This window comes from Ascaphus truei, chromosome 2, assembly GCF_040206685.1.
Source record: "Ascaphus truei isolate aAscTru1 chromosome 2, aAscTru1.hap1, whole genome shotgun sequence".
NCBI lineage: Eukaryota > Metazoa > Chordata > Amphibia > Anura > Ascaphidae > Ascaphus > Ascaphus truei.
Window position 1 is genome coordinate 356,320,327 of NC_134484.1, and position 26,651 is coordinate 356,346,977.

At 40.2% G+C, this 26,651-nt stretch overlaps 1 protein-coding gene across 7 annotated transcripts in view; it reads right to left on the reverse strand.

Moving 5' to 3' along the window:
* Positions 1–26,651, reverse strand: part of SATB1 (SATB homeobox 1) — a 187,256-nt gene that overhangs the window by 22,164 nt on the left and 138,441 nt on the right. For 6 of the 7 annotated variants that reach the window (XM_075586910.1, XM_075586909.1, XM_075586911.1 and 3 more), the window contains 2 exons: positions 19,785–19,997; positions 12,805–12,960 (listed from right to left, as the gene is read on the reverse strand). In XM_075586910.1, coding sequence (XP_075443025.1) covers positions 12,805–12,960; positions 19,785–19,997 — 369 coding nt within the window. The remainder of the gene's footprint in view (positions 1–12,804; positions 12,961–19,784; positions 19,998–26,651) is intronic. The other variant, XM_075586914.1, reaches the window with a different exon arrangement.

The window sequence follows — 26,651 nt, forward strand, 5'->3', positions numbered from 1 at the left end:
CCCTGTGTGGTCTGCCAGGAGGAGGAGGAGGGGAAAAAGCAACAAAGCATATTTTGGAATGATAAGCAGCCCTGGGCTTTCAGTCCTACAGAAAACTGTATTCACCTAGAAGGTATAAAAATGTAGTGGTCCGTGCACCGTTCAATAATGCTTGCACATTTTTCCTTATAGCAGTTTCCTGATCAAACAAATAAATTGCAGTTTGATTAATGCTTATTAAAACTCATTCTGTACATCTTCATGAGGTGCATTCCTGGTTGTTCCATCATGCAAGGAGTTACTGCCAGGGTGCAAAGAAACCACTCTGGGAGAACGGAATAAAATGCACAGCATCACAAAACATATTGTGCAATATTCTCCAGCCCAGCACCGTTTTGCTCACATCACAGTGATTTTAACCTCTTCAGTACTGAAGTACAATACTCCATTGTTGGGAGTAAAAGGTTCTCTCCGTTGTCATATAATTCTGTTCTTATAGTGCCTAGGTGGGCAACCCTGTCGCCAATCCCCACAAGGGGCGAATTGGCATTGAAAATGTGGCGAATTTGAGTTTGCCAGCTCCCACAGAAAAATTATTTTTTCCTGACGGTGTGTGCTGGTTTCCGCTTCCTGAATGAGTCAACGAAGTGAACCAGCAGCAAGAGATAGTGCTAAGGTGAGTGACGCAGCAGGTGATAGTGCTGAGGTGAGTGACGCAGCAGCAGGTGATGGTGCTGAGGTTAGGGACGCAGCAGCAGGTGATGGTGCTGAGGTGAGTGACGCAGCAGCAGGGGATAATGCTGAGGTGAGTGACGCAGCAGCAGGGGATAATGCTGAGGTGAGTGACGCAGCAGCAGGTGATAGTGCTGAGGTGAGTGAAGCAGACGAACAGTGTGTGTTTTAAATGTTCGATTGAGCAACCTCATTTCTCAATTTTTATATGGTGTGGCGATTTTCACTTCTCATTCGCCGCACCTGTGGCTACATTGAAAAATAGGTTGCCCACCTCTGTTATAGTGTAATGAAATCCATTTTGTATGGGGAAGGAGGAACACAAAGAATACAACAAACCATATTAAAAAAAACAAAGCATGCTAAATATTACCCTCAGGGTTATAATAGAGTAGTGTCTATTTTGGCATAGCATGTGGAAATATCAGATCTTCCACAGAAGATTGTTGGGGTACTTGTTTGGAGAAAATAAATACTGCAGTGAGCATGCCCCACATTGGTTTGTACAGTAGCTGGAATATGCCAAGCTCCGTCACAGATGGCAGGCTTTGACAGTTCCCATCCGTAGCATGGATACTCGACAGTTCAGCAAAAGATCAGTGACATTCTGTCTCATTAGAGCCACGCTAATTATCACAGCTAGTTTCAAGGGAAACCATGTGTTGCAATGGTCAATTTGAAGGAGTCTGTGCATCAACAAACTGGTAATAAGGATCAGACACCTTATTATAGGACAGCATGCTGCCTATGATCTGATTTACTGTATTAAGGGAACGAAGGCAACGGTGAAGCTTGATTGTTCTTGTAAGTGTGTATACAGAAAAAGAGCCACAAATAGATGTATTACACATACAGATGTAGCAGACATTATTGTACTCGCTGGTGCGTGCAATAACGTATTAGCCCCACCCACCTATTCAAACACGCCTATTTCAAAGACCATGGTGTCTGCTCCCCGTGGCACAGTGTCTCCCACACTACAAGGCACCAGCAGGAGTAATGATGTCTGCTACATCTATACACTTGCATGTACTGTATACACACGTAAATATTTTCAATATTGCTAAAACGCAAGTAATACTTTTTAGTGCAGGATACTAGGTTTTGAGCAAGCTAAATGCATAAACTGAATATATTTCATTTTGTACAGTTGTATAAAAGGTAATTAAGCACATTTTGCCTAATGCTATTAGATGCCATTTCCTGAGATAAGCAGTGATTCTGTTTTCAAAGGAGCACACAGGTATACTATATATAGAAAGTAAAAAAGCTGAGTTACAATAACATTTAAATGTACAAAAAACATGTAATAACTCCAACGAATGCAATCCAACAAGTAATGTAATATCAACAGCTTGGTTCTACTCATTTTACAATCTTGTGCCTAAACCACAGTCATTGTGGATATTAAAGGGTGTTACAAGACTGTTTTGAGCTGGTTGCGTCTTCACCTTCTGGACTAAAGTTATTTTAAACAATCCTGGTCACACACCAAGCCTTGTGCAGCAGAACTTCAGCGGCCCACTTCATGGCACAGCATAACACACATGCTCACAGCAAACCAATTTCATGCTTTAAACTAGAATTAAAAAACTAAATGAGCAGCCAAAAACAAAAACATTCATTAACCCCTGCACTCGATTCAGCACTGTTGGAAAATACTCAACATATCTTTTTTCTAACTTAACTAACTTGTATTTTGCAGACAATTGCTTTATTTCTAAGCATCTGATCAATAACCTTGGAAAATAGATTCTAAAGATATAGTTATGGGTGGCATATTCTTTCAGAGCTGTAATAACTAGGTGAAAACACCCCCCAAATCTTGTGAATGGCTTAGCCACATCTACTTGTATATAAAAGCAATTCAGTATGTGTTCAAAAACACAAATTAGATTCTAAATGTGTACACATACTTAGGCAAAGGAAACATCTGCCCTTGCGATTTAAAAAAAAATATGTACAATGCAGTAAACAAAAACAGAGTAAGCATTAATAAATGATAGGTCATTTTAAATTGAGCTTAAAAGATGTAGAGTCACTAACCATCTAATGTATATTTTTCACACGTGAATAAAGACATCTGAAGGAGGATGCAGGTTTCAAGCTGCTAAAAACATTCTATCATAATTAGAAACATTTCAAAAGCCCTATAATTTCCAATCAAAATTACAGTAATTTCTGATATACAAGCCATGATTCATGACAGAATTTTACACTCCATAAGAGATTACAGTGGTCTGATGTATGACATGCTGAGCAGTGAACCAACAAACAATTCAGTTTAATGTTTAAGCAGCACTTGATGTTAGAATTCAACAAAAAATGCAACATTATTGTATTCTACTCTGATAGAACGATAGAATGGTATGTGCTCTATGAAGCTATATTTTAGTAGTACACAGCACAAAATATAACTTCATATAATAAACTACTATAGTATCAAACTATAACTAAATATAAATAACTTAACTGTGTAAATAAAAGCAAGTTATTTTTTAGCTTTAACTAGAAACTATGTTTAACTAAAACCTTAACTACTAAAGAATGTTTATATTTGATTTAAAATCACACCATCAGAAGTCAATAGTGTAGTAACACACCTACACAAAAAAAATAAAAAAAAGTGTGTAAACCACTTAGGATTTTCACATATTTCAAATCTAAAATGTTATTAGATCTTAATCCCAATAATAGATAAAGATAACCTGATCAAACAAATGACACAAAAATATGATACCTTTTCAACATTTATTTATCCACAAATAATTCAACTTTCAATATCCTTGTGTGAAAAAAGTATGTGAACCTTTAGATTCAGTACCTGGTGACACCCTCTTGAGTAGCAATTACTTAAACTAAGCGTTTCCTATAACTGCGAGTTAGTCTTTCACATCAGTTTTGAGGAAGTGCGAGCCATTTCTCCTTACAGAACTGCTTCAACTCGGTGACATTTGAGAACTTTAGTGCATGGACAGCTCACTTAAAGTCCTGTGACAACATTCCAATGGGGTTTAGGTCCGGACTTTGACCAGGCCATACCAAAATGCCGAATTTCTTCTTCTGCAGCTGTTCTTTTGTAGATCTGCTTGTATATTTAGGATCATGGTCTTGCTGCATGACCCACTTTCTCCTCACCTTAAGCTCACAGACAGATGGCCTGACAGTCTCCTCTAGAATCTTCTGATACAATGCAGAAGTCAGGGTTCTATTAGCGATCCCAAGCTATAAAGGTCCAGTGGCTGCAAAGTAGCCCCCAAACCATCACACTCCCACCACCATGCTTGACAGTTGGGATGAGGTTCTTCAGTTTGAACGCAGTGTTTCGGTTTCGCCAAATAGCGTTTCTCATAGAGGCCAAAAACTTCTACTTTTGACTTGTCTGTCCAGAGTCTTGTGGCTCATCTTTGTGCTCTTTGGCGAACTTCAGACGGTCAGCAATGTTCTTTTAGAGAGCAGTGGTTTCCTCGGTTCAGTCTTTTTCTGATGGTTGAGTCATGAACACTCACATTACCAAGGCGAGAGTGTCCAGCAGATCCCTAAATGCCGGTTTGTTCTTGGACAGATTTTGGTAGGACGACCGCTCCTGAGTAAAGTGACTGTGGTCTTGAACTTTCTCCATTTGTAGACGGGCTAACAGTGGATTGGTGGAGTCTCAAATCCTTAGAAATTGTTTTGTAACCATTTCTAGACTGATGAGCACTTACTTACTTTTGCACAAACCCCGACTCCTAATTATTCCTTATTTGTCCAATTCATACATCATTTTGTTTCAAAAGACAAGGAATTGGTTCATATATACCCTATTAAATATTAAAGACTGATTTTGATTCAAGATCATCATGGAAAAACTATGAAATTTCCATAATTATCATTGGGGTTCAAACACGTGCGTGAGATATATATATATACTCTGACTCTGGCCATAAAATGAACGATCTGAAGGTGGCCATACTCAAAGGTAATCTTAAAATACCGAAAGAGAGACGGTTGCATGAATACAAATTTATGCAACTGTTCGGGACACTTAGCAGTGGCCTAAACAGAGATCGAAATTTTATGAATCATTACTGACACAAGTGAACTCTCTTCCCATGGGTGCTAAAGGCCATGTCTGTACATACTGTGCTATATGTATGCACACATAGCTGTCTCTTACACATACAAATACTCCTTGTTTTTCCATCCCTATACACCAATAGGGACCACATATTATCTACACACACTTTTGGTTATGCTACAATCTCTCACATTTCCAAACCTACCCACACTATTAATATAACTCCCACTCCACACACACCTTTTGTAAAGCACTGTATACACTGTGGGCTCCCCATTCATTTATATTCACACAAATACACACACACACACACACACACACACACTCTTACATCACTAACTTTCAGGAACCATTTAACACCTCTAGCCATAAATCACATCCACACACGGGGGAGGGACAAACACAGATAACATTCCAAGAGACACTGTTTTTAAGTATACCCTTTGCTTGCTTCATTCATTGTAACATCGCCGGAAGAAGAGATCAGTGTATCTCGAAAGCTCGCACAAATAAAAGCATTTCGTTAGCCACAGAACGGTATCGTCTATTTATTTTTTGATTATTGAAGCTCGGCTAACACGGTACCGATACCTCTACATATACATATATACTGTACACACAAACACACACACAGGAAATAGCCGTGTTAATCCAGTTGCGATAGTGCAGAATAAATGAGTTCTTCAGTATTAGGTGATAAATTGTTAGTCCAAATAAAAAAGGTATGTCATAGGACAAGCTTTTGAGAGTTCTCCTCTCTTCCTCAGGTCGGCAATACTGATTAAGAAAGGAATATGGCTAAAACAGTGTAAGGGGGAGCAGGAGGAAAAAAAGAAAAAAAAACCAAGAGACAACAGAGATGTACTGTAGATAAGGTAGTGTGATAAAGTGTTTGAAGCCATGATGGCTTACTTTGTAAGTAGCTGTCTTCTTTTGCGTTGTAGTACAATATAAGCTTACTTCACCATACTGTATCTGCTTCTCTTTTTATAATTTTAGGTTCATCGCTAACTTGGTTACTTCACTATTATCTGTTGTCTGCTAAAACTCTGACTCAGGCCCTCATTCTCTCCCGTCTCGATTACTGCAACCTCCTGCTGTCCGGCCTCCCTGCCTCTCACCTGTCTCCCCTACAATCTATACTAAACGCTGCTGCCAGAATCACTCTACTCTTTCCTAAATCTGTCTCCGCGTCTCCCCTAATGAAATCCCTCTCCTGGCTTCCGATCAAATCCCGCATCTCACACTCAATTCTCCTCCTCACTTTTAAAGCTTTACACTCTTCTGTCCCTCCTTACATCTTGACCCTAATTTCTCACTATGCACCATCCCTATTCTTGCGTTCTTCTCAAGGACATCTTCTCTCTACCCCCTTTGTATCTAAAGCCCCCTCCCGCCTTAAACCTTTCTCACTGACTGCCCCGCACCTCTGGAAAGCCCTTCCCCTCAATACCCGACTAGCACCCTCTCTATCCACCTTTAAGAACCACCTTAAGACACATTTGCTTAAAGAAGCATATGAATAGCACTGTGGATAATCCTGGACACACTTACTCCTACTGTCTCTATACGTTCTCCTACCTACCAATTAGACTGTAAGCTCCTCGGAGCAGGGACTCCTTTTCCTTAATGTTACTTTTATGTCTGAAGCACTTATTCCCATGATCTGTTATTTATATTGTTATTTATATGATTACAACATGTATTACTACTGTGAAGCGCTATGTATATTTATGGCGCTATATAAATAAAGACATACAATACAATTAGTACAAATCGTGATAGTCGTCGAGTATCGACGAAATCGTCTCTGATCTGGTTACACCATATTGCATTAAAAATATCTGCATATATACAAACACACACACACACACACACACACACACACACACGCTTTGCTAGTTGTCTGGCGATTTTTAAGTAAAAGCCTGCTAATTTGGCGGTTTTATTAGCCCTTTGAGAATTGGTGAATCAATTAGCACGGAATCAAATTTGAAAAAAAGAAACCATTAATGTTAGCGACTGCCTTTTAGACAGATTTGCCCATCTCTTATGATAATAAAGCTATGTTATACACATATATATAGTGTTCGACAAATAATGATAACCACTCGCCCGTGGCGAGTGGATTTAGGCCGCTGGCGAGCCGTGCTGCGGTTCTATGAATTCCCCTGCTCGTGACAATTTTTTTAAATTTTTTTAAAATAAATAAATAATCCCCCTCCCTGATTGGGTTAATGTGGGGAAGAGGGCCGCGGGGAAGAGCCCCTTCCCCTGATCTCCTCCCGTGAGTCATGGGGGGCCCGGCCGGGCGCGGGTTAATTATATTTAAAAAAAAGTTGAAAAAAATGGCGGCGATTCCCGTGGTCCCGGGTGTCCTGCCCTCAACGCTGCCTGTTCCCCCAAGCAACCCAGCCCCCCCCCCTCCGCTCCCCACGTGGGACGGAGGGGGAAGCCCAAAACAAGCCCTGCGCGCAACCCAGCCCCCCCCTCCCCACGTGGAACGGAGGGGGAAGCCCAAAACAAGCCCCGCGCGCAACCCAGCCCCCCCGCTCCCAACTTGATACGGAGGGGGAAGCGCCAACCTAGCTTACCCCGTGCGCGACTCCTGCGCCAGGCCGCATCCTGCCCCTGATCTCCTGCCCGGATCCCCGCTAGCTGCCCGGGGGTGTCCGCCTCTGAAGGGACGGCGTGCTGCGGCGTCGGCCGCTTCGGTGGGGGAGGGGGGCTTTGGGAACACCCTCCTGCCGTGCGGAGGGCCCTGCTGCGATGTGTGACCCCCCTGCCTTGCAGAGGCCCTCCTGCCGTGTGCAGGGCCTTCTGCCGTGCGGAGACCCCACTGCTGCCACGTGCGACCCGGTGAATGGGTGAGTCTCTGCGTGAGACACTGAGTGAGTGAGTCTCTGCGTGAGACACGGAGTGAGTGAGTCTCTGCGTGAGACACGGAGTGAGTGAGTCTCTGCGTGAGACACCGAGTGAGTGAGTCTCTCTCTCTCCCCCACACTCTCTCTCTCCCCCACACTCTCTCACTCTCTCCCCCACACTCTCTCACTCTCTCCCCCACACTCTCTCACTCTCTCCCCCACACTCTCTCACTCTCTCCCCCACACTCTCACACTCTCTCCCCCACACTCTCTCACTCTCTCCCCCACACTCTCTCTCTCTCTCCCCCACACTCTCTCTCTCTCTCCCCCACACTCTCTCTCTCTCTCCCCCACACACTCTCTCTCTCTCCCCCACACACTCTCTCTCTCTCCCCCACACACTCTCTCTCTCTCCCCCACACACTCTCTCTCTCTCCCCCACACACTCTCTCTCTCTCCCCCACACTCTCCCCCACACACTCTCTCTCTCCCCCACACTCTCTCTCTCTCCCCCACACTCTCTCTCTCTCCCCCACACTCTCTCTCTCTCCCCCACACTCTCTCTCTCTCCCCCACACTCTCTCTCTCTCCCCCACACTCTCTCTCTCTCCCCCACACTCTCTCTCTCTCCCCCACACTCTCTCTCTCTCCCCCACACTCTCTCTCTCTCCCCCACACTCTCTCTCTCTCCCCCACACTCTCTCTCTCTCCCCCACACTCTCTCTCTCTCCCCCACACTCTCTCTCTCTCCCCCACACTCTCTCTCTCTCTCCCCCACACTCTCTCTCTCTCTCCCCCACACTCTCTCTCTCCCCCACACTCTCTCTCTCTCCCCCACACTCTCTCTCTCTCCCCCACACTCTCTCTCTCTCCCCCACACTCTCTCTCTCTCTCTCTCTCTCTCTCTCTCTCTCTCTCTCTCTCTCCCCACACTCTCTCTCTCTCTCTCCCCCACACTCTCTCTCTCTCTCCCCCACACTCTCTCTCTCCCCCACACTCTCTCTCTCTCTCTCTCTCCCCCACACTCTCTCTCTCTCTCCCCCACACTCTCTCTCTCTCCCCCACACTCTCACACTCTGGATCTGGATATCTTAACTGCCCTATACTACACCGAAATAACCTATACTGCTTTCAACCAGATCTGACTCAAGCTCCACACGGAAGACATCGGAACACCCCCTAACCCAGAAGACAGGTAGGAAACACATCCCCTCCAAATGTATAACATTGCGGGAAAGAGGGTAACTGGACATTGAGGGACTGCGGATCAGGTAAGATCCCAGGCGGGATTGCTGCTTTAGATATTGTGAAGCGGGGACGTCCAGACACACACACACACACACACACACACACGTAACAAGGCTAATTGTAGTATAATGTAATACAATAAATACATTTATGTCAAAAACGAATGTTGTTCTGACTAGGAATTTATTAAATGTATTTTATTTATATATTTTATTTTAAAGCGGGGTTGGGGGCGGGACTAGGGGCGGGACTAGGTGGCGAGTAGATTTTTTGGTTGGGTGAGTAGATTTTAGGGTGATTTGTCGAACACTGTATATATATATATATATATCCTCAGAATGTCTGTTAACCCCTTCACAGGCTAATTCTAACATCTTTAGTTCTAAACACAAGCATTACACACACCTGGGAGATTTCGCAAATGGATATCTTTCTGCTCATTACATAACACAGCAAACAGTATGTGGCAATTAATTTGGCAAAAAGATTGCATCTCACTTCATTTTTCCTTCCCCTGGGTAAAATGAACTATCACTTTTGAATAATCATTTAATGTACTCTTTTGTACACTACATAGCTTAAACTTCAAACTTGCTGTTCGTACCACAGCCTCCAAGTCCTGCTTTTGAAAGTAAAAACCTTCCCTCGGGATGCATTTAATGGACATATGAAGTTGTTGTTTTTTTTTTTTTTTTTAAATGAAGCCTCTCTGGTAAAGAGATGCTATTTCTTATACTAGCATTTGTGGAACCCTACATTTGAAACCTTTGAACAATGACCATGCATATTATTGGGGAGCATGCTCTAAACAGGTAACATTTGCCAAATGTGTTAGTCTCTGCATTACAACTTTGTTTTGTATACTGCAAAAAAATAACAGTGCAACCCCAGATTGCCTCATAAAAAGTCTTGTACAGCTTCCCAAAAATATCATGCAGGCCAAGAAGTTATTACCCGATTTAAAATATCATGGACTCATTCAAGTCAAATAATTAAAGTAGTACTGTATTTTCTTTTAAATCAAGAAGATATCCATGCGTTGCAAAAAGACGAAGATAAAATGTGCACCCACCTGGTAACAAATGGCTATTTGAAAAGTAAAACAAATTATCTTGATTTATTTTTGGATTGCTTATGTGTAACTAGTAGTGTGCTATGGTTTATTTCACTGCATATCGCCTTCATGCATAACTAATGTGAACCACAATAACTGGAAAGACACCATTTCCCCTGCAATATGCAACATACTTTTAAGAACTATATTTTATGTGCTATGCATACAGTCTACTTTGCATTTTTGTTTTTAAAAGAGCACTTATTAAAACAATGGTACCATTTAACTTCTGCTCTGTTAGTACACCAGAGCCGATTATGAAAAGCACAAGCTATAAACAGATGTGTTGATTTGAGAGATGTGCTTGTTCATGGCCCTTGTTCTGACTTGTAATACCACATCCAATGCAGTGATTTTTACAAAGTTTCCCCCCTCCCACCCGCACATGCAGCAGGAGGTCATCTGAGAGAAAGTAGAATGCCACCCTATCCATTTTAAACATAAAACATGCACTTTGTAATATTCCATATAACATTTCATGGATGGTTTGTAAAGGATCATAACTCGGACATTGATGAATAAACATCAATAATAACTGAATTGACTCAGACAAACTTAAAAAAAAAAAAAACATGCAAAGGTGTATACCACAGTGAAGTCTATCTTCACTGGTATATAAAACATTAATAAGCAAGATGCACTCACAAACATAATATTGTGATGGGTAAAAAGTGAGCTTGCCACTAGACATCCTAGCTTTCAAATGTTTCTTCCCCCCGCCAAACTATTTCCTCGGATGATGTCCCAGCGAGCTGTGTTCGTTCATCCATGGTATGAGGTTACTCAAAGTGCACCTTCAAAGTCCAGCTGGTGTGCTCCATAAGCAGGGACCATCAACGTCCACAAGTAATGGTGCACATGGAGGTATAGCTGTAAATGACCTTTCCAGCCAAGCTCTAGGGATCTCCCAGTGATCCTAAAAGGTCGTTAACGTGTTTCGCGACTGAACAAGTTGCTTCCAGAGCAGAATATGAAAAGAAGCAACTTGTGTCGTGAAACGTGTTAAGGACGAAATATGACAATTGTTTTTTGGGGGGGAGAGGGGGGAAACATTTGAAAGTTAGCACATCTTGTGTCAAGCACACTTTCTATCCAATGCTGCAATATTTTCTATTATGGTTTGAGAGTGCATCTCGCTTATATTAATGTTTTATACTTGTCAGTAAAGATAGACTTCACTATGATACAGTATGCACCTGTGCATGTTTTTTTCTTTTTTCACAGCATCTGAAAAGAAGTTATTTGATCCTTCTTTGGAGAGCAGCTACCAACTTTGGAACTTTACTCAATTTCTCTCACATTACTCCTGGACTTACCGAGTGTGGCAATTTTTGCACGGTTAATATGTTTGATCATTATTACCCAATGCCAAAACAACATCTGAATTCTAAAAAGGCTTTGAAAGATTGTACATGTATGTACAACTATATTTACAGTATGAAGACCTCTTGTTGGTCCAATAAAGCTGCCCCTCCTTGACCAAATCTAATCACATTTACAAGAATCACACACTTGTTAATTACAGTATTTTAAGAGTTTTCTTTAACTTATTGCTATCTAGTTTGTATACATAGCAACTTTAAAGCTGCAGTTCAAGCTCCTGTTTTGTTTTTTTTAGGTTTTTTTTTTTTACTTCAATAGTTTCATGTGGGCAACCTCTACTTACCTAAAGAACTGCATAGCTGCATGTCAATTCGTTCTCCGTCTATTGATCGGCAAAGTTTGGCGACATCTTTAAATATGGAGAATGTAAATGGTTGCTATAGCAACAAGCATGCTTTTAAAAATAAAATACAAGAAAATTGGTCTTTCAAAGTTGTTTTTTTAAAACAGAAAATGCTAAAAGTATTTTTTCTTACTACAGAACTGATTTATTAAAAAAAAAAAAACACATGCAGGATATTGCTTGAACTGCAGCTTTAAACTTGTGAGTGGTTCCATTTGCAGTAGCTACTCCTTTATATATGATAACTGTGTGTTGATAAGACCTCTTCTGTTTAACTGACATGTATTGTCCTTTACAGGGTTTCCATTGGGGTTAAAAAAATAAATAACTTGACCTTTTTCTTCTTCTATGAAAGAAAAGTGTTTGTCCTAGGACATACTTGAAAACGAGAGGTAACAATGTTATTACTTCTTGCTAAAACATTTTCTAAATAAATAGGGGATAACTACATTAGATGAAGGAAATAAATATTATGTTGCTTTTCTGAGAGCCAAGTACAACTGCATCTTGAAAAACATTATCACAACCTGAAACAAATGTAGATGCTCGAAAACGCAGCAGTGTTTGCTCTGCTGAACCTTTTATTGTCATCCAGCAAACATGCTGCACCACATAATACGGATTAGTACAATACAAGCTAGTTCCTCTACTATATGGTAACAACAAATTCAAGCCTGGGAAGATTTCAGCTCCACTGAAATGAACTCGTAAAAAGCAATCGTTGGGAATGATTGTACAGTGAACACATTATTTACAAAAATAGAGTACAACATTTTCAAGAAAAAGGTGTTTCAGCCACTTGACAATATCAACCAGTCTGAGGTATGTGATATGATTGTGGCTGTGTAAGTTTTCTTTAATAAAAAACTACTAAATGAAACAAACGGGTAATTTGTGTATTATAGACCTCTTTGGGGCTCTGTGATATGCTGTTTACCTTTCCTTGCTGAAGCGCTTCATGTGATGAAACAAGCATTTCTATGCATATGGATGTAGTACATTCAATCACCTTTCAACCCTTTGACTGTTCTAAAATCTATTCTGAAAATGGAATATATTTGTTCATATGAATATTATGTACCTGGCTTTTGGTAGCGGCTACCTTAGCAAATAGTGCCTGGGATACTTTCGCTCTCTTCATTTCCTGCTGGATCTCATCATAAATGGAAGCATTAATATTCATGGTGCAGTTCTCCGGTTTTCCATTCCTTTCTGTTGCAATGGTGGCGGTCTTTACCTGTAACATATACAGTATTTATGCAATTTTACCAGCAAGAAAACTCTTCCAAAATGTTTTCAACAATTGCACACATGTACTGCAAATCATTGGCTCTTTTCTGTTAACTTTCTCAAACATTGGAAAGAGTGGTGTGGCATTATGCATTACCCATAGTTCATGTCACATCTGATGTGTTAGAAATACTTCCCATATTGCTAAAAAGGTTAATACAATATGTTCACCATTACCAGGTGACACTTCAAAATTACAACGTAATAAAACAAGTTCTGTGGAAACACGCCAAATATTTTCACAGAGCCGTGAAAATCTACAACTGAAAGCTTTTTTAAAATTAATGTGAAAGAATTTAGCCATAAGTCTTATAGACTGGCTTATCTTGAATAGCGTGCAACATAGCTGTCAAGATTTATGTCTGATAACAGCAGAACAGTGACATCTTGGATCTCCATGAAATTCATTACACTTTCCTCCCAGTCCAGCGTAACCTTGCACTGTTCACTTTCACATATAGGCGTTTTATATAGATACCCTATTTACCTAAATACCTATTTTTGAACAGATATACCTGGTCCAGCACTTCATGATCTCTGTGTGTAATTAGCTTTGTCTCTACTTCAGTTCCACATTGCTTTGTAAACAATATGCAAACATCCTTGGGTATGTCAAGATTCTACTTGTATGAAGGGAAAAAACACTTCCCTGAGCAAACAAAGCTCCCAGATTTATCATGCCTGCGAGTTATACATGTAATTATTTTCACTTCATTATAAAAGTGCAAAAGGAAAAAAAAAGGAAAAAAAAAAAGGACGGTGCAGACCTGGTAGGGAAAATACAGTGCAGGATAGACTGATAGCAATCCTACAGCAAAGGGTAGGACTGCATAAAACAATTATTCATCTGATGGCAAGAAAGGAAAATCTGCCGTCAGTATTTCTATGTAACCAATTCCTATAAACATAGGGCTTATACACAAATATATTAGTTAAAATGTGTGCAGTAAGCCCATTAACAGGTTTATTACAGTTTGTGTGGTCTTGATTCATATTGTAATTAAGCCGTTTTCGATCAGGCAAATAATAAATGAGGGCGCACACACGACGGGAATGAGTCACTACATATTCATACATAAACAGAATACATGGCTAAAAATATACATCAAATGTGTCACAGCAAAATGTGAACTTGCATAGAAATTAATTTGAAACCATATGGATAAAAAAGTAAAAGCATCGTAAAGGCACCAACCAAAAGCAAGACAACTTCAAGACGAATATCACATTCTCAAATCTATTGACAAACACTTGAGCATACAAAGCAAAAGTTATTTTTGGAATCATAACAGAAAATAATTCAATACGTGTAATAATATACTTCGTGTGTGCATTTATGAGTAATAAAGGACATATTTGAAGGCACTTAATCTGGTTCAAGCATAAACCAGTCAGCAGTGCCGACAAATTACCCAGTACCCAGACTGCATACATCACTATCTACACTGTGAAATGAAGCTATCCCCACTGCACGAAAAACGTTCACGAAATGTCATGGAATGCCCTTAAAAGTGGTGAAAGTTCACTGTGTTTATTCTGAAAGGGTTGGATCATTTCAAAACTGGAGGCTCCGTTTTATGCAACTGGTGCTACCTTGCATTTTCTCTCATGAGTCACGAATGTCCAATTGTTGCCAAGTTCACAAATGTATGAGTGTTTCACACATTCCATTTTACCTCATGTTTGATTATGAATTTTAAACACCCTCTGGTGTATATTGCTGCTAATGCAGTGCTGGTGCAGTTGACTAGGACTTGACATTTAAAAACAACTGAATAATGAACACCAAAAGGGCTGTGTTAAACTGCTTTTTACATTTGCAAATTCGCTACACAACATTGATCAGCAGGAGCCTCGTGGCTGCACTCAATGTGTGCATAGCTTGTCCAGACATGTCAAACCAAAACACAGGTTATTCAATCTGCACCGAGGACCCTCCACTGGTGTTTTTTGTACCCGGGGACATGTGTGTCAGGTGGCCGCTGCAGGAGCGATCACGGCACAGATGTGCCAGGTGTCCGGTGGCAATCAGGGCCGCCGGACCGCTGGTTCTGGAAAGTCAATAATGATGCAGTAGCAGAAACATTTGTGCCATTATTATTAGGTAGGTATTAAGCACACATGTAATAGATTAATGGTATGATCTCAACCACTTTGATGTAGGGAGGCTTTGTACTGCAATACTCTGTGATAAAAGGGGTTATTCAAACAAATGGAAAGCATTTTTTACATGAATTCTTGATTCTGCTCACAAGTGGTATTTTTATTTGCAGTAGACTGTACGGTGGAGGGTTTTTGTTACTTTTTATATCCACATAACTTATTTAATGTGTGGTTGAAACCTATCCTGGCTTCAAATTGCAAAGCCAGTATACTGTATAACCATCCTCACACTGAAGATACCCACACGGTAGGAACAGCTGTCTCTGTGAGTAGGTTTACTGGCTATGCACTTCTTTAACCAAGGCTGTATTGAAAAGTTGTGTAGTGCGACAGACTACAAAATGGATTTGAAGAAAAATGTGACATTTCACTACACTGGAGAAGGAGTGGCTCAGTGAATAAAGACACTGACTGGCACAGTTTGCAGGGGGGAAAAAAACGGTGAAGGCTCCTTGTGACCTTCGGCAAGTCACTTTATCTCCCTGTGCCTCAGGCATAAAAAAAAACAGATTGTAAGCTCTACGGGGCAGGGACTGTGTCTGCAAAATCTCTCTGCAAAGTGCTACGTAAAACTAGCAGCACTATACAAGAGCAATTATTATTTATTTTATGTAGGTAGCTGAACCAAATAACTAGTGGTCCCTTGTATTCCCCCCTATAGAAACATGATTAAAGTCAGTACTGTTTATACATATACTAATAGGACATCTGTACCCGTGCTATACAAGGCTGTCATAATAACCATTTATGCTTAAACTATTCTCATCTAAATATTCAGGAAAAACACATGCAGGAGCAGGTATTTTGTTTCTTGCAAGAATATACAGACCTTCATTACAAAAGTTTTTTTTTCTCTATAAAATATTGTGTTGCTTGTTTTTGTAATTGTTTCAACTCTGAAAATACGGTTCATACCTTTAAGGCTCTGAAATGTCGTCACTAAGCAGTGATTTCACACATTTATGCTTCGCCTTTAATACAATTTGGACCACTACATAACAGATTTGTCAAGGCCAATGAAAATCAGCAACAATTCTACCAAGTATAAAACTGAAGAGAATGTGTAAATTACCTGCATGTCCCAGTAATCTGTGTTCTGCACTGCATAAATTATGCAAGGCATTGCATCAATAATGAAGTTGTTTCTACGTGTATTGTTAATATCAGATTCTTTGCAGGTTGTGATTCCTGTTGTTGGACAAACATGAACAACATTCCCCCTACCTACCAATTAGATTGTAAGCTCCTCGGAGCAGGGACTCCTTCCTTAATGTTACTTTTACAGTATGTCTGAAGCACTTATTCCCATGATCTGTTATTTATATTATTTGTTATTTATATGATATGTATTACTACTGTGAAGCGCTATGTACATTTATGGCGCTATATAAATAAAGACATACAATACAATACATTCTGAGTGGTAAGGCGGCAGGACGAAGGTTTTGTACTTTTTATAGGAAGAGTGGTACTTGAAAATCTCTGCCTTTATTTAGCATTGGTTTATAATTCAACATGCTTTTACACTGAAGGGACTATAAATCAAGATATTTATCAAACAGTCTTCTACGATAACACACCTTCAAACTTACCGATTTGAAATGGACCAGGAATAGGCTTAGAAATATGGACCAAAGTGCTTTGGTGTTACATTGACGCTAAAAGATACTTAGGACATGCTGCCTTTGTCCTCAAAAAATGAAGGCCATTTATATCAGTTTTAACAGCTTTCTGTACATCAATAAGCAATTTTGAGAAGTGTTTATAGATGGGAAGCCATCAGATTCAGCGATTTAGTCGAAAGCATAAAGGTCCGAGACTACCTGATGCAGCTTAGACTCTGCTTGGCTAATGAGTGCTATTAGCATTAGCAAACGTATTTATTCTGGCACTGTTGCAATATATATATATATATGAAACTATGATGGCAAGTACTTTTGACACACTGTTCAAACTTTCATTGTATGGTTGAAGCTACCAGTACAATGCCACAATACATCTTCTTGAACACTCGTTGCTACTCCCCTCGCCACTGCTGCCTCAGACTGTAAAATATGGATTTGAGGTAAGGCTAGAAGAAATGACCATCAGACAAAGATGATAGTCGATAGATTCCAAGGGATGTCAAAAGACAAAAATGACCAAAATATACAAGATGTGAGGATTAAATGAGAAAATGTGTTTGAGCAACATGAAGAATGGCTTGCTTGGAAGATCAAATTATTTTGAAGATCAAAGGAGATCGCATTACTTGGAAGATCATTGGGGTGGCTTTCCTACAGCATTGTATTGACAAGGACTCCTGCATCACTTTCCAAGTGTAATCTTAATTCTCATAAAATAGTGTAGGGCCGTATAGCCAAATAATCAACTGCTAGCAGCTGAAATAAATTAGCTTCAGTGTGTTCCTGCATAGCCTCCACTGCAGAAATGGGTTAATGTAAACAAACCTCATATTATTTTGATGGGGTTTTTTTTTTTTTTTTTTACTGCAAACTTAAGCATTAAAACCTAGCTACAGTATTATTATTAGACATGCCACATGATATTAGTAACCCTCTCTGTGCCAGCGAGATCTGCAATCCACTGCCGTGTAATTCAACGCGGCCCAAGGCAAGACTAATTATTAAATCACTATAGTTCTACCGGGACATAACTATTTTATGATTTTGAGTCCTTTTTCCTTATCTCTAAAAGGAATCTTCTTTGGACTTGAGGCTAAAGTCCATTAATAGTAGAATAGACCATTAGCACACTGTGTTCCCTTCCACTAAGGAAATTTGCTCCCTTTCTTGCAGTACATTAGTGCACAAAAGTAGCAGCTTCCTCCTGTCCACCATCTCCAAACCGTGTTATTTATTACTCCTGAAAGACATTTGGTAATCATTAGCAGTAAACTCTACCACATGTCAAGGAGAGAAGCTATTGTCTCTGATGAACTAATTTATATCAGAATGCCCAATGAATCCAGATATATACGTGACTTACATTCTAGCCCAAGCAATATTTTTCAGGGAAAGGTTTTGCGAAATTTGACTTCATTCATACATCACAAAAAACAGTATCTGCATTAATAGAATAGCTCAGGAGTAACCAACCAACAGGTCAGGTTTTAAGAATATTCCTGCTTCAGCACAGGTCTCTCAATCAGTGGCTCAGTCAACAACTGAGCCACCTGCACTGAAGCAGGGGTATTCTTAAAACCTGATGGCGGCCCTTGAGGACTGGAGTTGGCAACCCCTGGAATAGCTACATGTAGGACACTGAATTGAACAATCCTGAAAAAAACATGTTAAAAAAAAACAAAAAAAAAGTGTAGTGTCGATATATAGGCCTGTCGTCCGCCCAGTATAATGGTTGAAAAACAAAAATTAATCTAACCACGGCATCCAGACCTCATAGTTCATACAATGTCCGATTACTTGAAATTATAAATCAGTCACCATAGAGCAAAGCTCTTTGGACCTTTATTTTAAAGCTACAGTTCAAGCTGTCGTAAAAAAAATAAAAAAACAATTATTTGTTTCCATTCAATATTTGCATCAATACAATCTACACACTGACAAGTGATTAGCCAAGTTGCTGATCGTTCCGTTCTCCTTTAATTGATCGCTGAAGATTCGGCTGGGTGTTCACTAAAAGCATCATGGGTAATCTTCTATTGCACTGACAGCCAAAGTTCTGTGAGGAAGATCATGTGACCAGGTAGGCACTAGATTCAATTGGTTCACTGGTACAGAGAGCAGGGCTCAAAGAGGTGATGCTGTTTCAGAAGGGGATGTGACCGTATAAATGATTGCTATAGGATGCTTGTTACTTTAGAATACATTATAAATGTCTTTAAAATTGTTTATTTTTTATATGCTACGAGTATTTTCTAATAGTACAGAACTGAGTAAAAAAAAAAAAACCACGTAGGATATTGCTTGAACTGCAGCTTTAAAAACAGTTTTACAGAGGAGACGGGAGTCTTATTCAAAGAAAACGGACCAGTAAATGTACAAATAAAAACATGACACTGTGCAATGATTTGCAGTCTTTTAGTAGCACCTCTACCTGTACTGTCAAATACCCAAGGAGGATTCAGTCTGTTCACAAAGTTAGCTTTTAACGTTGCATTGTCATTGCCAACATGCTTGATACTCCATGAATATTTTTAGACGGACCAAATAAAATACAAATATTCTTAGAATAGTACATGGGTAATGCATGGTGAAGGGGCACATATGGCACATTACAACAGATTCCAATGACGCAAAATGATAAAGCCACTCTTACAAAATGTCAGGAATAGAAATAATTTCCCCAAAAGGGGTCTGCACCGTACTATAGTGCCGCTTTAATCGGATATGCTGTTATTTCGCCTTAAGGCAACAGTTTATTTTTATTTTTTTGCTGGTTAAAAACTGGTTCAACAACGTAAAAGACGAGCACATCCAACAGGCAAATTTTGGTCTCAAAAGCTCTTGTTCTTTAACAAGCGTTCACCCTAGTCCAATAAATCCATCTATATCTGCAATACAAATCGAACTAATGGTAAACAGGCGAGCAGAGATTCCCAGAAAGAAGGGGAAAGGCATTCGGAAGAACCTCACTACTCCACATTACCTGTGGAGGACGGATGGGCGGTGTGCTTATTAAAGGTGTTGGGACCATGGCGGACGCTGCATTGAGGCTCCTTTCCCTTTCATCCTGGTAAATACGATCTCGTTCAGCCTCAGGCAGCTGCAGGAAATTCTGCATCGCTCGAAGATTTACCAGTAGGGATTGTGATGCTGTCTTAGGATCTTCCTCTTTTCGCAGTATTTCAGAAAGCAAGCCCTACAAGTACATGAAAGGGAATGCAAAATGTATATATATATTTATATGAATTACCATTTTTAAAAAAAAAATGTTTTAAAGATGCTACATTAAATATCTACGGTATTAATAACAGCAGGAACACAGTAGTAATTTATTATTTAGTCTCAAATCAGTGTACACAGTGTTAATTTCAATCATCATTTAGTTTACCAAAAAAATAAATAAGCTGAATCAATCAGCCCCTTGCACAGTTTCCATATAGTAGCTTTTCATTAAAAATATGGGGGGGTGGGGGGTTGAGGGGTGACGTATAGCGAGTCTACATTAAGTCAGTCAAAGCACTTCAAAAAGTAAGATGCAATGGAAAAGCTTAGCGTGAACCTGTGCAGATCTCATGATTAAAAGGAAAACAGCAAAGAAGCCATCAATTCTATCCACAAGCATGCAATGTCATTTCTAAAAAGGTACACATCTATTCAAAGATGAACTTCTAGTGCTGCATTTTTAAATAAATACCACTCCTGGGACGCCGTTTAGAAGATTATGACCCGTGTTTGCTGCCTTAGTCTTGTCTTTTAATTGTGTAAAGGATAAATCAACACCAACTGGGATTTTCCGTATAAGACCAGAGTAATTGCATCAATATAAACTAAGTACATTCACTGGCTAACAATTGTTGTGACCATAGAATGGAAAGGCTTGTGCTATACTTTAAATATGTACAATGTATCCATTTAAGCGAATCCCTTCATTTCCTTACAAATGAAACATTTAACAAAAGCAGTTTTTTCCCCCTACTATTGAAGCGTATTTTAAGCAGCCAGTAGAGCAGTTTGTAATCTGCCAAACAAAAATAACTCTTCTTAATACCCGACACATTTTCTTTGACAATGTGGTGTTAAATTTGTAGTACAACTAATTTATCACATTTTAAAACAGTTCAGGGGAATCAGCAAAGATTTTTTTTTTTTTAACACTTTACAAGGATATACATACAAAGCAGATTCAGATCTGTTTTGAATGCAGTTCACAATGCATTGCTAGCCATTTTAGTACAGAATGTGTTAAAATAATCCTCATTTAATAAGGTGACTTTGTATACAGATATTCAAATGTTTTCTGCCATCACAGGTTCTTCAAGAATGAGAGAGAATAAATTAACTATACCAGATATCTTCATTGCCTAGATTTCTATATAAAGCATTTTTACTGTTCAATACAGTACAAGAATCCTGGTAAAAACAGGTATTTAAATATAAATAAAATGTAAATTGACAAATGCATTTTTTTTTTTTAATAATAATAATAATAATAATAAATGGGCCTTCACCATCTCAGGGGGGCGTGATGCAGCTTAACATGGTTTTCACCAGTACAATCTCAGGATAAACATAACTTTCATGATCAGTGGGAATCATTAAAATGCAGGTAAGTTTGTATATACAAAATTTCCTTCCACTTACATCAATTACAGTACGATAAAGGCAAATCCCATTTAGCTAATAATTAGTCTAGCCATGTGTGGAGTCTGGCTGTGGGCTTTAAATAACTTGTCAAAACAGGAGCAACAACATATTGGGGAAAGCACTAATGATATTCATTTGATAGCACATTTTGTACATTTCTAAAATAATACTAATACTATCACACTAGTTCGTAATATTGAGCTTGAAAAAAAAATAAAACCATTAATTCTTCAGGGACGACACTTTCCCCACTTGCAGACTTAGACTACGCTTATAGTGCTGGCAACGGTCGCTGAAAAATCAAATAGAGATGATTTCCAGAGATTGCGACCAATCAGTCGCGCTGCGCTTACTATAAGCGCACGCGATAGCGGCAATGCAATTGTTTGCCGCAACGTAGCTGTCGTCGGCTCTACAAGCGCAGTCTTAGGGCTCGTCCATGGTGGTGCTGAGCGGGCGCGCACACTCGCGCTGGAGACGTTGCGACAATGCACGTGTCCTGTGTGAGCGGGTGGGCGCACCTGCTCGGCGCTCAGCCGCTTGCTGAGCGAGCAAATTTGAATTTGCCGCTCGCAAGCGCGTCACGTGAGCCAGCTCCGTGACATAGAGGCCGCGCCCCCAGACGCGTGCGCACCTAGCCGGCCATGAAAAGCATGTCCGTGCAGGGCGCAGTGCTAGAGCGCAGCGCGCCTATACCCAACCTAGAATGCATAGGGTCTTGGTCATTAAGAATGGACAATGGCAACCGCAGACTTCTACAAAGTACAGTAATGCAATTCATTTTCTGCATTACAGACGAGGTGTATTTTTTGGTTCCAGCTGCTGTAGTATTGCAAACGGACTGACTGGAGAGGGAGGATAGCGGATTGTGCCCTACATTCAGGCTAGCAACAGTTGTACACACAGCAAAGCAGTAGACATCAGAGGCACTCCAAATAAAAGCCTAAGCAAGATCACAAATACGGTCAATGCAAATAAATTAGAAGCGGGTATCTACGTTTTTCTAACTATTGTAGTATCATCTACACTCCTTTTTCAAACACACCAAGCTAAGACACACAGTTTAATTACTATGTAGAATGCATGCGAGTCAATAGCACTTAGGAAGTTAGGGTACTATTTTGGAACATGACTTGCAGAACTACTCTTTGAGACCTATAAAAAGGAGAACCGCACAAGATAAAATATAAATATATATTTTTTTTATTATTTTTAGAAAATCAGCATGATCAAATGTGAGAAACGTATTCTCTTATTTCCTCAAAACAATTCAATTGGCACAGGACAGATTTATGTATTTGCCCAACAGACTTGCCTTGAACGTCTGCATCACGTACTTCACTTTGAAATAATTTAGAACGTTTCTATTCTGAAATACTGGTCTAAAATAAAAAATAACAAAATCGACTGTCTTTGAAAGTTTCAATCACCCTTAACCATTCCAGTGCTGGAACAGCAGCAGCATCTAGGATTGCGAAAACGTGGTTTGCAACTGGCCCGCAGTAACCAGATTGGAAGTTCAGACCGCTTCAAACGTCTGAACGGTGAATGCGATCTTCCCCTTGAAGAGCAAAAATAGTATGACGTACAAGGGTTAAAGTAACAATATTACTTGGTGTATGTACATCCTGTCAGCTCAATTCCAGTATACCAACTATTTATGTTGATCTTTTGACTATTGACGGCTTCGTGATTACTATACAAGCAAAAGGAAAAACGAAAACTCGTTGCCTCAGAATAGGAGGGCTGACAAACAATCTCATCAACAAAAGACATTTGATACGGCCAGTAGAAAAACATGGTAAAAGTTTACAAAAGGCTGTTTAGAATAACCATTTATAGTTTTTAATACGAACACAAAACACAAAAGGAGGAATAAAGAAAATGCAACTTGGTGTGCCCCTAATGCAAGGGGACACGCGTAAAAAGAGATGAAAGCATGGGTGCTACAGGGAGGAAACCTAGTCAGGGTACAAGCACCGAAACGTTGGATCTCTGTGACTATTTCAGTCATTAAATGACTTTTTTTCATTAATTTCTTTGCATCATTCTTTGGTATGCACGGCTTTCCCCATTGCTATTTTTGTTTTTAAGAAGACCATTAGCTATATGAAACCTATTGAGCATGACACTACCCTTCATTCACGGTCACCCTAGGTCACTAGTGGCCAATTCCAGTTCTCAAAGGCCACCAAGTCGGGTTTTAAGGATATCCCTGCTTCATCACAGATGGCTCAGTCAGTGGCAGTCAATGATTGAGCCGTCTGTGCTTAAAACCTGACCTGTTTATGGCCCTTGAGGACTGGAGTTGGCCACTGCTGCCCTCGTCCCTTTATGAGAGAATGCCATTACAAATTACTATAAGAACTGTTTGGTGACCGTGACGGTCGGCGGCAGCTGGCATTCAGTAATAAAGGTGAAGCCCAGCCGGTTGCCTCTAGAGACCGTGGGTAATGGGCCAAGAGTGTTAGCTCTTGGGTCCAGTAAGGTAAAATCATGTATTTTCTGTAACTCTGTTCCCCTTATACTGTCCCCCATAGGGTTATAAGTTAGGAACCGTGTGTGGGGTTAACTATGTAAGCCCAGTGAGCCAGTTAATGCATTCTGTGCTGTATTCCCTTTGACTCATGGTCCCGTAGCTGCCTGTGCAAACTTATAAGTGGGTTGCCTTGTATGGGTGGCCCCTTATGAGAAATAGCTGCAGGGCAGAGACTTCTGGAACATGAGGAAAAGGGGGGATATTTGGGAGCAAACAGGGTTAACCTGTATTGCCTGCCAGCAAGGTATTAGAGCGGGCTCTAGAAGGCTTGTATGCTAACCCGGGTTTCAGATCCCCAGCTCGCAGATCCCAGTCTTAGAGTGTCAGCTCTAGAGATCAAATTTTAGTTTTTCTGTGGTTTAAAACTACAATGCATTGTGTTTGTGCTGTGAGCTGGACTGCATACAGGACAAAAGGCATCCAGATGTGGGTTAGCATTTCAATGCCACCAGCCCAAGTATAGGGATTTCCTGTGTTAATTGTAAAACACATGCAGGTTTGTGGCACATGATGAGGGGGAAGGGCCGTGAACAGGATATCTGGAGTAGAAATCCTTTGTTCCAGCTAAACATTGCGGAACCTACCCAGAAGGTAGGTATGGGGCAAGCCAGGAAAACGGTTGCTGGGTTTCAAACTCAGGCAACATTTCCACTGGCAAGTTTTGAATTTTCCCCTCCAATCATTTAATACATAACCACAATCTGTGCTCTTATTGGCTGCCAGCCCCCTCAATGATATAGATATGCAGCAATCTCTATACAAGGGAGAGCAGTGTAGCAGATAGCTCTTTTTTGGGCTAGATCTCAACCCCCAGGCCCCAGTTATATTCTCTGTATTTTGTGTTTCTGTGTGTTTCCGAGCTCATATCCAAATAAACCCAATTTTATTTCACTGCCTTGTGACTGATCCCTTAAATATAAATGTGTTAAAACAGGGGTGCGCAAACTTCTTGAGCTATGTCCCCCTGCCTAACAGCCGCAGCATTCGCACCCCCCTCTCTAAGTACTCGCGTCACATGACATCACGTGACCCCGCTGCGTCCTTTGATGCACGTTGCCATGGCGACGTGTTGCCGAAGACCCAGCAGAGAGCAGGTCAGAGTTATAGAGGCCTCACGCCTCCCCCGGCATTGAATGCCGTGAGGAAGAGCGCAAGGCCTCTGTAACCGCCGGCCCTCCCTAGAAATTCCCGCGCCGCCCCCCCCCCCCAGTTTGCGCACCGCTGTGTTAAAAGACCTGGTCTACCGTGACAGTGACCCAGCACTAAAAACCACAACTTTAATGTTTACAGGCATAGTATCAAAAGCGAGAAATTACCATTCTGTGCTTCCCACTAAGGGCTCACTCCCAGTGATTATTTCTTCCAAACACTAGAACGTTATCATAGATAAACCATTACTAACAACTCATGTTTCACATAAACGAGTGCAATAACGCACAACCTCCTGTTTTATCATCACGGCACAGATAACCTCCCAACAATTATTGATGGGGTCATCGCAATTAATTGGGCATGTAATTTATTGTGCAATGAAAAAGTATGAGGGAACTGAATTGTGCTATTCATTTATGATCTAAAGGAACAGTAAATTGTGATTCAGCGACTCCTATTTCTTTATCACTCTTACTAATCTCCTTTGATTGACTCACTTTTATAAACATACTTTAACAGAGGACAGGTGAGAGTAGCGAGTGTCGTAGTACGAATCATTTCCTCAAAGTCAAATGTATAGGAGTTAATCATTAATCTACGATAGTGTCAATTAGGGCAATGGAAGTCTTCATGCTATACAGTAGTGTCCCGATTGGCACCAGAGCAGTTTAGTGAATAACCCTCGGTGTGTGTGCACCACATTTCTTTAAAGCAATTTGTCATGTACATACATTTGTGAAATGTTAATGGGCGTCAATGATTAAAATGTAATTTTCTGTTGTATAAAACATTTGGTCTTCGTCACATACATTACATAGTTTCAGGTGCATTTAATTTGGAATGTAAATAGCCATACAAAACCCACATAAAATTACTGACGCACATGGTCATTGTGTAAATGTTTAACGCACAAGCACGCATACATAAACGTTACTAAAATATTTACACGAGAAGAAAGAAAGGAGTCAGTCAATGAATAAAGAAACCTATTTCTTTGCATGTTTCTGATATATGGCAGTTTGTGGTTTTCATCTGTTTCTATGATTTTAACATTTAACTATATTAATGGTGCTTTCTTCATTTCACATGCACATAACAATGATGCATGATCCAAGAAACATTCTTAAGCTTCTTATAAAAATCAAGGTATATGTATTTTTTTATATTGGGAATTTCTTCCTTTCACACATGACTGTACTACTTAAAAATCCCAGGCCATTACATTGCTCATATAAAGCTATGTCCATGTCTACCTGAACATTGTCCACTGAAGTTGTAGATATAATCAAAAGCTTCACACTGTGTGACTGGTGCATAATGAAAAGAGTGATTGACCAGAAAGCAAATGGCAAGCTTAAATACAGCATCTCAGCTAAAAGTTATATTCTGCATGATAGTATCACACAAGCACAGCATTTTCTGACACGCTAGACCCAGAATGGTAAACTCGCTGTGTGCTATACACACCGAAGTTCAATTTGATACATTTCCCTAAAGATTTGAAGAAAAGAGGTC